This window comes from Perognathus longimembris, unplaced genomic scaffold (genome assembly GCF_023159225.1).
Source record: "Perognathus longimembris pacificus isolate PPM17 unplaced genomic scaffold, ASM2315922v1 HiC_scaffold_4633, whole genome shotgun sequence".
Classification (NCBI taxonomy): domain Eukaryota; kingdom Metazoa; phylum Chordata; class Mammalia; order Rodentia; family Heteromyidae; genus Perognathus; species Perognathus longimembris.
In genome coordinates, this window is record NW_025959972.1 from 1 (window position 1) to 12,900 (window position 12,900).

Consider the following 12,900-nt stretch of genomic DNA (forward strand, 5'->3'; position numbering starts at 1 on the left):
TGTAAACTTAACCTTCCTTTTAATGAGCTCTTTTGAGGTCACATACCCTCTTTTACTGTAACCATGATCTATTCTTTTACCCCTACAATACTTTTTTTTTCTTTTTGGCCAGTCCTGGTGCTTGAACTCAGGGCCTGAGCATTATCCCTGGCTTCTTTTTGCTCAAGGCTAGCACTCTACCACTTGAGCCACAACTCCACTCCACTTCTGGTTTTCTCTATATATGTAGTGCTGAAGAATTGAACCCAGGGCTTCATGGATAGGAGGCAAGCACCCTATCACTAGGCCATATTCCCAGCCCCCTTACAATATTTGATCATTTTCTAAAGGCATATTCTGCCCATACTTTACTTAGGTATGTAGGTAAACTACAAGCTCTTTAAAGGCATAAGGTGCTATACATACTGAACATCTGAGAGATGTTGGCATGCGGCATCAAGAGGAGGGACTAGTTCATTCATATGCATGAAAACAGAAAGTGTTTAAAAATCCAACAACTGCTCAAATTGTTTTAAAAGGGAGAGGGACAAGGGAGTATGACAGAAAAAGTGAGACTGATTGGGATACATTACATACACGAGTGGAAATGTCACAATGAAGCCTCTCCTGTACGATTAATGTATGCTAATTAAAAGGGGAGAGGGATCAGACCCACAATCAAGTTAAAATATGCCAGACTTCCTTACTCTCCAAACTTCTTGTGCCTTTTGCATTTACAGTCTCATATCAGACTTGAATCATTCTTTCCTATCTTAAAACTTTATTGTTTTTTGTCTAGAGAGAATGGGGCTTAAGGTGGACTATGATATGGTTCTAGCTATGTGACTGAATCACCTTTTTTTGTTTTTCTATCATGCTACCAAATATGATTTCTATTTTCTTTTCTTATTTTCTCATAACTTTTTTTAAACAGAAAACATCACTAAATACATAGGGGGAAATGTAGTTTTTACTTAAAGAACAAACAATGACAAATGACTACACAAAGAAACAATTTCCAAGACTGCTACTGACACTTACCTGGCCCCAGGCATACATATTATTATGAGTCTGTGAAGGGTTGACTTTTGAGAGGAGGAAACGAGCCTTAAAGTAAAGAAGAAATAACATTATCCATCAAAAATAGATTTAGCAAATATAAGCTGAATATATTATGCTGGCTGAAGTCAATTTAATGCATTACTAAAATTAATTTTATTAAAATAGAACATCCAAAAAGATTAAATTTTCAAATGTGTAAGTCATTATGTGCTATAAATAATTAATCTTCCCTCTTCTCTCCCAATCATCTAACCTAACATTCATAATAACAATAATTGTTATATCTAAAACTCAGCATATAAAAATTATGTGTGTAACAAATGACAAAGTTAATGTAAAAACACAATTTCTGCAAAGTAGTCAAAAATATGATCAGAAGTTTGAAGTCTCATAAAATGATACAAATAAAAACTATGACAATCTACATTTTTTTCACTTTAAGAAATAGTGTTGTAAAGTTAAAAAGCACTGATAATTCCATTGGTGACAACTTAGCAATCATTCTCCATCAATCCATCACAGCTTATCGTCATGAAAATAATAAGTTAAAGAGAAAAATAGCAATACACATTGAGACATTATTGAGGATAGTCATAAATCTTACTTATTCTAGAAAAACACAAATGTTTAGACTCATACAGAATCTCTTTCTCAGTAAGCAGTTCATACAATATCTGAGCATTTCTGGTGTCAGACCAGGACTCAACTCCGAGTGCCAAACGAAGCATGGTTGTGGTGCACTATGATCTCAACACCAAAGTGTGGAGAGATTGATGCCAGCCTGGTTACACACTGAAACACTGTCTCAAAAACAAATTGAAGGGCTGGGAATATGGCCTAGTGGCAAGAGTGCTTGCCTCGTATACCTGAAGCCCTGGGTTCGATTCCCAAGTACCACATATATAGAAAACGGCCAGAAGTGGCGCTGTAACTCAAGTGGCAGAGTGCTAGCCTTGAGCAAAAAGAAGCCAGTGACAGTATTCAGGCCCTGAGTCCAAGAACCAGGACTGGCAAAAAAAAAAAAAAAATGTAGCTTCTTCATTTAATGTGCTTCCTGTCCACAAGTACTTCAAGTCTCAGTCTTATAAACTTTAAGGTAGAGATAGAACCCCAATTCTTAAGAGAATCAAATGAAATAAGGAATGCAAAGTTCATACATAGTCTCAGTATGTAATAGGTCCTATGAAAAATACAGTAAAAGCAGAATAATTGGTATCATTTCTATGTAACTGTCATTGACATTTTATAATATTGGGCTTGAAACTAGGGATCTAGCAATAAACTGTATTCCCCGTCATTAAGAAACAAGTAAAACACATCACAACTTAAAGTCAATGTGTTATAACTAACCACCACTGCAAGGCAGAAGTGTCTGAGAGACATGTGTTAAGGATCCTAACCTGGCCTTCTGAAGAGCTCAATAGGCATGGGCATATGTGCATCTACCTATTTAAATATTACTTCTAAAAACCACAAAGCCTTTTCTAATACCATAATGCTTTTCTTTTAGTAGAAAACTAGGGCAATATAATGAAAGAGTAAGGTAACACAAAGTTTAGTGTTTTACGTTAAGGAAAGTACACGAAATCATTTCCCAATAGTTCCTCTTCCTATCTTCTTGTTCACTAAGGCTAACATACCATTGGGACCTGGGTCTGTTGCAAGAGCAAGTGGAAGTGTAGTAAAAGCTCAAGTGTCAGCCTCAGGCAACTGGTTGATTTTATTGCTTTGCTTTCAGAGCCACTGCACAAAGCAAGTACTATTGGATACCCTTCCCTCCTACCTCCTTCCCTTTCCATGCATTCTTTGAGGCAATCTATTCAAAGTCCTCCCCAGAGGGCAATCAACAAGAAGGGCATGTGCACAGGAACTCACCTGGCTGCCTCCATGTTCTGTGTCAATGTATCTTGGCATTGGAAACCGGGAGTGAAGAATCTCCTGTGCGTCATCCACTGGGGCTTGTAGAAGGTGGCGAAAATTTTCATATTCTGGCATGTCCTGATATCCTGACTTTCGCCACTGGGCTATGGTCTAATTTTGAAACAATTAAAGGAACTTTAAAATTTCCTGTCCACCTAAAAATCTTGGGGGGTAGGGAGGGGTTGGGGGAGACAGGGCAGGTGGTTTTTTGTTTTTTGTTTTTCTGTTTTTGCTCTGTTTTGTTTTGGCCAGTCCTGGGGCTTGAACTCAGGGCCAGGGCACTGTCCCCGAGTTTCTTTTGCTCAAAGCTAGCACCCTACCACTTGAGTAACAGTGCCACTTCCAGCTTTTTTGGTTTATGTGGTACTGAGGAATCAAATCCAGGGCTTCAAGCATGCTAAGTAAGCACTCTACCACTAAGCCACATTCCGAGCCCCTTGAGTTTTGATCTGTTTTGTTTTTTTCAATAAACGGACATAATCCTCAGGAAACAAGAAAATGGTTAAAAACTGAATTTATCTCAATTCTTATTTTTTACTGTTATTATAAAGTGATTACAGAGGGGCTACAATTATATAACTCAGATAATGAGTATACATCTCAATTCTTAAAGTTACAAATACTAATTGCAATAGAGGGGAAAAAAAAGTTAAGTGCTGGGTGCCAAAGGCTCATACCTATAAACCTAACTACACAAGAGGCTGAGATCTAAAGATCATTGTTCAAAGCCAGCCAGCCAAGAAAGTCCATGAGACTCTGATTGCCAATTAACTGTTTTGTTTTGTTTTTTAAGAAAAACAGAAGGTGGAGGTGTGGCTCAAGCAGTAGAGCACTAGACTTAAGCAACAAAGCTCAGGGACAGTGCACAAGCCCTGATCTCAAGTCACAGAACAATTCAAAAAGAAAACAAAAGTTGCCAATGAATAAATAGCACCCAAAAGTCATAATTCAAAACTAGCTTACTTGAATTAGTCAATGTATATTCTGTATAGCTTTATACCTCCACACTGAAAAGATGAATAGTCACTGGGCACCAATGGCTCATGTGTACAGTGCACTGCTAACTACTCAAGAGGCTGAGATCTGAAAATCTTGGTTCAAAGCCAGCCCAGTCAGAAAAGTCTGAGAGACTTCATCTCCAATTAACCAGTTAAAAAAAAAAAACTGGACTGGAGATGTAGCTCAAGCTATAGCACACCAACTATAAGCCAAAAAGCCAACCAAGAGCTCACAGATATGAACTCACATGTTGATACTACAATCAATCAATCAATGCAGAACAGTCATTTGTACATATCATTTCATTTCTCACATTACAAAATACCTGAAGCAGCAAAAATTATTTTTTTAAAAAGCTGGGTGTGGTGAAATAGGCTATAATCTTAGCCCTGAGGTTAAGCAAAAGGAACAACAGTTCAAGTCTAGCCATAATGACACCTGTCTGAAAAGCCAAAAGGTAAAAGATGTAGCTCAATGGTGAAACGCTTGCCCATTAAAGCTCTGGATTCTGCCAGGCACAGGTGGCTTACACCTGTAATCCTAGCTACTCAGGAGGCTGAGATCTGAGGATCAATTGATGTTTAAAGCCCAGGCAGGAAAAAGTCTATGGGACTCTTATCTCCACTGAATTAAAAAAAAAAAAAAAAGTCAGCAGTGGAACTGTGGCTCAAAGTGGTAATGTACCAGCCTTGAACAAAAGAAGCTTAGAAACAGTGCCCCAAGTGAGTTCAAGCCCCACCCAGGATCATACAAAATGACTAAAAAAAAAATTTTTTTTTAAGTTTATCATTAAACAAATATTAGCCACATAATAGAAAGGGAAAACCTTCCCAGAACAAAGACTTTACACGCACAGCATGTAAAGCATTTACATGCACAGCATCTAAACGCCACAGAGTCTTACCTCACCATGATAAATCAGAATCTGGAAGAACGTGTCCATGAGGAGAATCCGATCTGCAAGAATGCTGCTGCTATCAAGAAGAACTGGCTAATGAAAAGAAAACAGGAAGACATGAGGAAAAGAAAGCATCTGAAGATACAAAATTCATCTTTCCGGCTGGGAAAATGGCCTTGTATGCATGAAGCCTTGGGTTCAATTCCTCAATACCACATGTGTAGAAAAAGCTGGAAGTGCCACTGTGGCTCAAATGGTAGAGTGCTAGCCTTGAGCAAAAAGAGCCATGGACAGTGCTCAGGCCCTGAGTTCAAGCCCCAGAACTGGCAAAAAAAAACAAAACAAACAAACAAAATACACCTTTCCAATATGCTTTCTAGATCTTAGTTTCACAGTGCAAGTTTCTTTGTCATTAATTTTCATTCAGTGTGATTTTATGATCTAAAGATTCTGTCTAAAGTGAGGTAACAATAAAAAAATAAGCATCAAGAAGAAATTGAGATGACTACTAAATCTATTAGTGGTAGTGCAACCAGAAAGGCTTGAATAAAACAGATTTGAGGAACATGGAAAAATAGTTCTGAAATAAACATGAAATAAAACAGGAATGGCCTGGACTGATGAATAATTTGGATGCTTCATGCACAGAGATGGTAATTAAAGTTCTGAGGTTAGATTGCATCATTTAGACACTGCAGATAAGGAAGGCCAAAAGAATGAATGTCCAAGTATGTCACACTTAGAGATCTGAAAGGGAAAAGCCAGCAAAAGGAGACTGAGCAGGAGCTGCCACAAGTAAAAGACCAGGTAGAAAGAGTTAAGTGTCAGAAAAGCACAAGGTTTTCAAGTAAAGAATCATTCCTGAAAAAGTGCTGTTGAAAGCTTTTTGAGGCAAGCTGGAGGTTGCTAGTGGTCTTGAGAGGAGCCATCTTAATATGATATTAGAAACCAAAGTGTAACTGTTAAATGGAGAAGAAAATGTGAGGACATACAACAAAAAAACCGGTTCTAACAGTGACAGGAAACAGAGAAGTTATGTGATAATAAAAACATACAGGTAAGTTGAGGTTTTCAGTTGATTTTCTTCTTTAATTAGTATTATTAAAGCCTCTATATTAATGAGAATGCCCCAGATGGACAGAAAATGATGGTACAGGACAGAAAGAAGATTCAAAAGCAAAGCCTTCAGAATATGGAGGCAAATGGTGCTCATTCATGAAACAGAATGGCTGGAACTAGACAGGACAGGCACTCAAGGTGACAGGATTCCAATTCTTTTTTTTTTCTTGCCAGTCCTGGGCTTGGACTGAGGGCCTGAGCACTGTCCCTAGCTTCTTTTTGCTCAAGGCTAACACTCTGCCACTTGAGACACAGCGCCACTTCTGGCCGTTTTCTATATATGTGGTACTGGGGGATTGAAACCAGGGGTTCATGTATATGAGGCACTCTCGGCCCTGGGATTCCAATTCTTATAAATACTACCATACATGTCTATAATAAACATCTATTACTCTGAACTTACAAAAAAGAAACTCATAAAATTTATTTTTCTGGCTCAAAGAGCTACAAGACTAACATAATTTTTTTCTAGAAAAGAAGGAATTATCAGACAAATTGCTAATCAAATGATAGTAACAAGATGAGACATTTTATCCACTATTTTACAAAACTTGAGGGATAATTAATCAATATATTATAAACATTCTTTTCAAGGTGACTCTTCCTAAAGTATTACTTTCAAATACAGCTGTCATATACTTTTATGTGGTAAATCAGATAATTCAAAGTAACGAATAGGAAATTGTTCATTTGATAAGAGGTTAAAATAAGTAAGACAAATTGCTAAGGAAGGTCAGTAGTGACTTTATCATTTCTCTATACACACATAGACACACACACACATATACACACATCTTTCTAGTCAACTGTATCTTTTGTTCTCAAAGAAAATTGAGATTGCATTGTAACAAGAGACTTGGGTTAGATAGAGGATCACAAGTGTAAGGCACTGAGTCAGAAATAAGCCAGGAACTTCTCTAGAGAACCACAACCACTTCTGGACAGTGTTAAAGACTGGATGAAATGATCTGAAATTCTCTACCATATTTTTATATGATCTGCTAAAGATTTCCTAATATAACCTACCAAGATACTTAGTATAAAGGAAGCACTTACAAATACCTTTAAGTAAATACATAAAGAGTATGAGATAATTCATTTAACAAATGCTTATATTTCATAACTATAAATATTTTAAGTTGCTTTCATTTTCTTAATTCTACTTAATGTTTTTAATACATCACAGTAACAGAACAATTAACCCTTCTTTTCTGTTCCTCTTACCTCTGGTGGTCCACTAAAAGAATATGCATATAAAATGGGCTGAATCATGATTAGAGACTGTGTCAGATCTTGGCGCATAAAATGGTGACGATAATATGAACTCTCATCAGGACTATTGTTAAAAATTTGCAAGAAAGGAGATCTTCTTAAGTGAAACATAAACTGCAAGGTAAAACATGGGAGATCATTCTTATGAATTTCATTACTGTGGCAGGATTTTACTATTAACAAAGCATTTGATTACAACTATTAGTAGCATAATCAAACACTTTCTATTGAGAAAGTGTATTGCTCAAAAAAGAAACCTATTCATGCTATTTATCAGTGGTGTAAAAGTATAATTCTGGAATTAGAAGTGTGGCTCAAAGTGTGTTAAAGCACCAGCCATAAGCAATAAAGCTCAGCCATAGTACAAAACCCCAGTACTGGCACAAAACAACAACAACAACTTATACTTAGGTCTTCCTTTCCCTAAAAACAAAAAAACTTTCTCCCAACTTAGTTCCTCTACTTCCTTCTCTTTTCACTTTCTCCCTAGCTATATACTCTTCATATAAAAACAGATGAAAAAGGAGGAAAGGCAAGCTTGAAAAGAAAGGACCAGACTTGATTCTGTCCACTTGTCTTTAGTCATGTTTCTTAATTTTTTTCTCTACATGTTGTTCCTGCCTAGGAATAATCATAGCTCTCCCCACATACTTGGCACTCAGTGCAGTTGTCATTCCTTTTTCTTTTTCAGTGGTCTGTAATATACTGCAAGCCTCTTTCACCTCTTATTTCAGTCTCTACTGTTGACTCACAAAATGTCTAACTAGGGGCTGGGAATATGGCCTAGTGGCAAGAGTGCTTGCCTTCTACACATGAAGCTCTCGGTTCGATTCCCCAGCACCACATATATGGAAAATGGCCAGAAGGGGTGCTGTGGCTCAAGTGGCAGAGTGCTAGCCTTGAGCAAAAAGAAGCCAGGGACAGTGCTCAGGCCCTGAGTCCAAGGCCCAGGACTGGCCAAAAAAAAAAAAGTCTAGCTAGTAAATTTTCAAGTACATTTTAGGGATAAAGACTTCCCCTTAAGTCTTCCTTTTAAAATATCTTTTTACAAGATGATAGGCTTTGAAAACCCATGTAAAAACAACTTCTCACACAAGGACCTTCCATTAGCACAGTAATTTAAGTAGACCCTCTAGACTCCCAAGGAAATATAATCAGCTAGCTGTACACTCCTTGTACCTACTATAGAGCTTCAAGGAAAATCTCTAGTCAAATAAATACAAAATAAGAATACCAAACACGGTCACTGACTACCCACAGCACAGTATTAACTACTTAGCTATACCAAAAAATTGCCTAACAAGATAACTCAATAAAACAAGTGCACAGTAAAGAGAAGACAAATACTACAAAGGTGAGGCTCAGTGCTGCTAATAACCCAAGAAAAAAACATGGGCCTTTGATCTACTCACCTGGGGATAGAGAGAGAAGGTTTCTGAAAATCTAAAGGAACTTGGATCATCTTTGTGATACTCTCCGAATTTCTGACACTGTAAAACACAAAGGGTTAGTGGCAGACTTCCTGGACTACTAAGAGCTAAAATTATTGCCCATATATGTTGTATTTTACAAATTAGGAGGCAAATAAAAAAACTGAACATTACATACAGACTTAGCAAGAGACTGATTACAACCTCCTGCTCTCCCCTGTAACCCTAGCTACTCAGGAAGCTGAGATCTGAGGATCGAGATTCAAAGCCAACTTAGTTAGGAAAGTCTATGAGACTCTTCTTTCCAATTAACCATCAGAAAACCAGAAGTAGAGCTGTTGCTCAAAGTAGTAGAATACTAGCCTTGAGCAACACAGCTCATGGACAGCGAACAGGCCCTGAGTTAAAGCCCCATAGCCAAAGGGGGGGAAAAAGAATACACATAAATTTCATAAACAATTCTTAGCCCCAGTGCAAATGAAAACTCACCCTAAGATGTTTAGATTTGGGACTAGATATGGAACTCATATTAGTAGAGTGCTTGCCTAGTAAGCACAAAGCACTAAGTTCAAATCTCAGTACCACCAAAAAAAATTTTTTAAAAAAATGTTTGGATTTGTTTTAAATAAGTGTCTATGGAGCTTCTTAGTATTTTACAAAAAAGATACCTGACAGAAAGATACACTATTAAAATAGCAAAATAGCTACAAAGGTAACTTGCTAATATAAAATTTGGCATACAGAAATACCAACAAAGGCCCAGCACTGGTGGCTCACAACTGGAATCCTAACTACTCAGGAGGCTGAGATCTGAGGATCCTAGTTCAAAACCAAGTGGGGCAGAAAAGTCCCCATGAGACTCTTAACTCTAATTACCCACTCAAAAACCAGAAGTGGCACTGTGGCTCAAGTGGTAGAGTGCTAGCCTTGAGCACAGAGAGCTGAGACAGCACCCAGGTCCATGAGTTCAAGCCCTACCACCGACCAAAAAAAAAAAAGACCAAGAAAAAGAAGAGTTGAAGAAAATTAGAAAGAACAGAAGAATAGCAGATAATCTAGTAATAGACAAACTCTACTGATTTGACAGAAAATGAAGATCTATAGTGATATGGCCTAGTGGTGGAGTGCTTGCCTCATATAGTGACTCTAACTACTCAAGATTCTGAGATCTGAGGATCATAGTTCAAAGCCAGCTAGTAAGGAAAATCCATGAGACTCATCTCGAATTAACCACCAAAAAACTGCAAGTGGTGACTCAAATTGTACACGCCAGCTGCTTTGCTCTTGTAATTTGATGTTGCTCCTATGCTCCCCCAGGGACCCTTCCTGGCAATCCCCCCTCCCCAGTCTTATCATAATCCTCATCCTAGAGCCAGGCTCAGCAAGACACCACTCTGGTCTTATCTGAAGGCATAGGACTGCTAAGGCATCACAAACCCAAAACAGGGCCTTCTGTTACAACAAGGACATTACAAATCTAAAACTTTCATATCCTACCATATTTAATCTCAAAACCCCCAGGCTCATAGCTCCTTGTTTCTCCAACTCTGCTCGGTGTTACTTGGAGTACCTCTGCAATACTGACTAAAGCCTGTTCTGGACTGTTGAAGTCTCTGTCTTCTTTATTTTCACCTCCTTGATCTTTCAGTTGGAAAAGTTAAAGGGGCAACACCCAGGCCTTGAGTTTAGGCCCCAGTACTGGCACGCCTACACACTCATATACACACACAGGCAGGAGTGTGCATACACACGTACGTGCACATACACGTGTACACATACACTCACACACAAAGATCTACAATGCAATTCTTACTATGTCATAATTCATCCCCTGGCCCAAACATTTTGCTGTTGTAAATGTTGCAAGATGCAAAATATGTAAGTGAGAGATTAATTAGATGGTAAGGTTTTCACAATTTCATACTTTCTGCAATTGTTTCATTTGGTTATTTTACAAGGCCCTGCTTTATGAGTGTTTGTAATTTACAAACGTGGCAATTTTTGAGGATAAGGTGTGAGAAAAGAGAGCCAAAGCTAACTCAGATCTCAGAAAAAAATTACAATCCTCTAGATTATTTCATTGCATTCATGCGGGGACATAGAAAATGTCTACCTTTGAAATGGAAGGTACTAAATGGTGTTTATAAGGGCTGATAACTCAAGACTGTACTATTCAATTTTATGTTGTATGTGACAATCTACAAATACAATAGCTCTAACAAAATGGAAGAAGCACTTTACTACAAATCACAGCCACTTGACAAGTAAAGTGCTGATTACTTCTAATGGCTTTTAGAATCTCAAAACAACAAGACTAAGTCACTTGCAGTGAAAAGGCTCTGGAAGCAAGCTCTTTCAGAACATAGCATTACCAAGAAAGGGAAAACCCACATACTAATGCCCATAGGTAACATTACAGTGAAGTGAAATGCTAACAGGCACAAGGCCTTGGGTTCAATCACCCGCACCAAAAAGGAGGTTCCATTTAAAACCATATAATAAGCCAAGGCAGTGACAACATGTCAGATGTTGCTGGATATTTATGTATCTGTGACTTTAAGAAATAGTTTATTGAGGCTGGGAATGTGGCCTAGTGGCAAGAGTGCTTGTCTCGCATACATGAAGCCCTGGGTTCAATTCCCCAGCACCACAGATATAGAAAACGGCCAGAAGTGGCACTGTGGCTCAAGTGGCAGAGTGATAGCCTTGAGCAAAAAAGAAGCTAGGGGCAGTGCTCAGGCCCTGAGTCCAAGGCCCAGCACTGGCAAAAAAAAAATAGTTTATTGGCTAGATACAGGGGCTAACACCTGCAGAGATCGAGTATTGCAGTTCAAGGCCAGACAGGGCAAAAAGTTACAAAGACCCCCATTTCAGTCAAATAAGCAAATATCTATGATCCCATTGGACTCAAGAGGCTATGAGGTAGAAGAATCAAGGTCCAGACCTGTCCGAATAAAAATTTAACACAACTGAAGCAGAAAAGGGCTGAAAGGTACAGCTCAAATGGTAGAGAGCCTGCAGAGCAAGTGGGGGTTCCTGAGTTTAAACTCTGTTAGGAAAAAAAAAAAGCTCGGAGGGGAAAAAAAGCCCCAAGTTTAAAAAGTTTTCTAGGTCTGAATGTACTTAATGGGTTCCTGAAATGCTTTAAAAAAAAAACTCAAATAAAATAATATTACCAATAATTTTACTAGTATACATTTGGTAATTTAGCTCAGATAATTTTAAAACTTGTATGTAGTTTCATGTATGTGTAATTTTATCTCCCAATTAATATATTTTAAAGATTTACATATTTTAAAGTTCCATTAAGGAGGAGGGGAGGTGGGAGAAAAATGAAGGAGGGGTAACAAGTTTGACAAGAAATATATTCATTACACATGTAACTGTCACCCCTCTGTATATCACCTTGACAATAAAATGAAATTTCTTTAAAAGTTCCATTAAAATAAAAACAGAAAACAGAAACCAGGCTGGGCTCTGGTGGCTCACCCTATAATCCTAGCTATTCAGAGGGCTAAGATCTAAAGATCATGGTTCAAAGACAGCCCAGCAGGAAAGCCCATGAGACTAATCCAATTAACTACCAAAAAAGCCAGAGTGGAGCTTCTGTGGCTCAAGTGGTAGAGTGCTAGTCTTGAGCAAAAGAAGCTCAGGGTCAGCACTCAGACCTTGAGTTCAAGCCCCAGGATTGGGGCGTGCACACACACACACACACACATACAAAACAAAAACCATAGCTATAAAGAAATACTCAAAAAAGTATTAATAACAGTTAAGAATAATACAAATTAAATTTCAAACCAGCCAAAAATAAGTAGAAAAATAACAGGTTACATATCTGCCATTCCCTCATTTTAAGGAAACAGGTAGTAGTTCATTGTAAATGATAAATTCTAATATTTATTGCTGTGCTAGTATAATGATAACTAAACAAGAGTCCATCATATATACCTCAGATAAACTAAGTACTTCAAAGGGGATTGTCCACTAAAAAAGTTACAAGGAATGAAAGCACATAGACTTGGACAATTTATGTTTATTTCTTACCAGTCGAATGAGCTGTCTGTCCAGCCATCTCAGCACATCTGGCCCTTCTTCTGTCTCTGCTCTATATATTGCGAGCCGGGCCATCAGAATGGCAGCTGCCTCCTGGTCAAAAGAAGCAGCAATGTTCTGTATTTGAGTTTGAGCATCTGCCCAGCTAGAGAGTAAAAAAGCACA

General features: G+C 38.1%; 1 protein-coding gene across 1 annotated transcript; it reads right to left on the reverse strand.

The window, feature by feature from the left end:
• Positions 1-387: 387 nt before the first annotated feature.
• Positions 388-12,894, reverse strand: LOC125344917 (protein transport protein Sec23A-like). The gene is made up of 6 exons (XM_048337207.1): positions 12,727-12,894; positions 8,662-8,739; positions 7,202-7,363; positions 4,865-4,951; positions 2,917-3,072; positions 388-1,086 (listed from the first exon to the last, which is right to left on the reverse strand). The coding sequence occupies exons 1-6, from the start codon at positions 12,808-12,810 to the stop codon at positions 979-981; spliced, it is 675 nt and encodes a 224-aa protein (XP_048193164.1). The 5' UTR covers positions 12,811-12,894; the 3' UTR covers positions 388-978.
• Positions 12,895-12,900: the final 6 nt, after the last annotated feature.

Excerpts from the sequence above, each read along its gene's own strand:
- LOC125344917 (XM_048337207.1), bottom strand. The coding sequence starts at position 12,810 with ATGGCCCGGCTCGCAATATATAGAGCAGAGACAGAAGAAGGGCCAGAT. Across the intron at positions 8,740-12,726 it reads ACAGACAGCTCATTCGACTG|TGTCAGAAATTCGGAGAGTA; the intron begins GTAAGAAATAAA and ends TGTGTTTTACAG. Across the intron at positions 7,364-8,661 it reads CCTTCTCTCTCTATCCCCAG|TTTATGTTTCACTTAAGAAG; the intron begins GTGAGTAGATCA and ends TTTACCTTGCAG.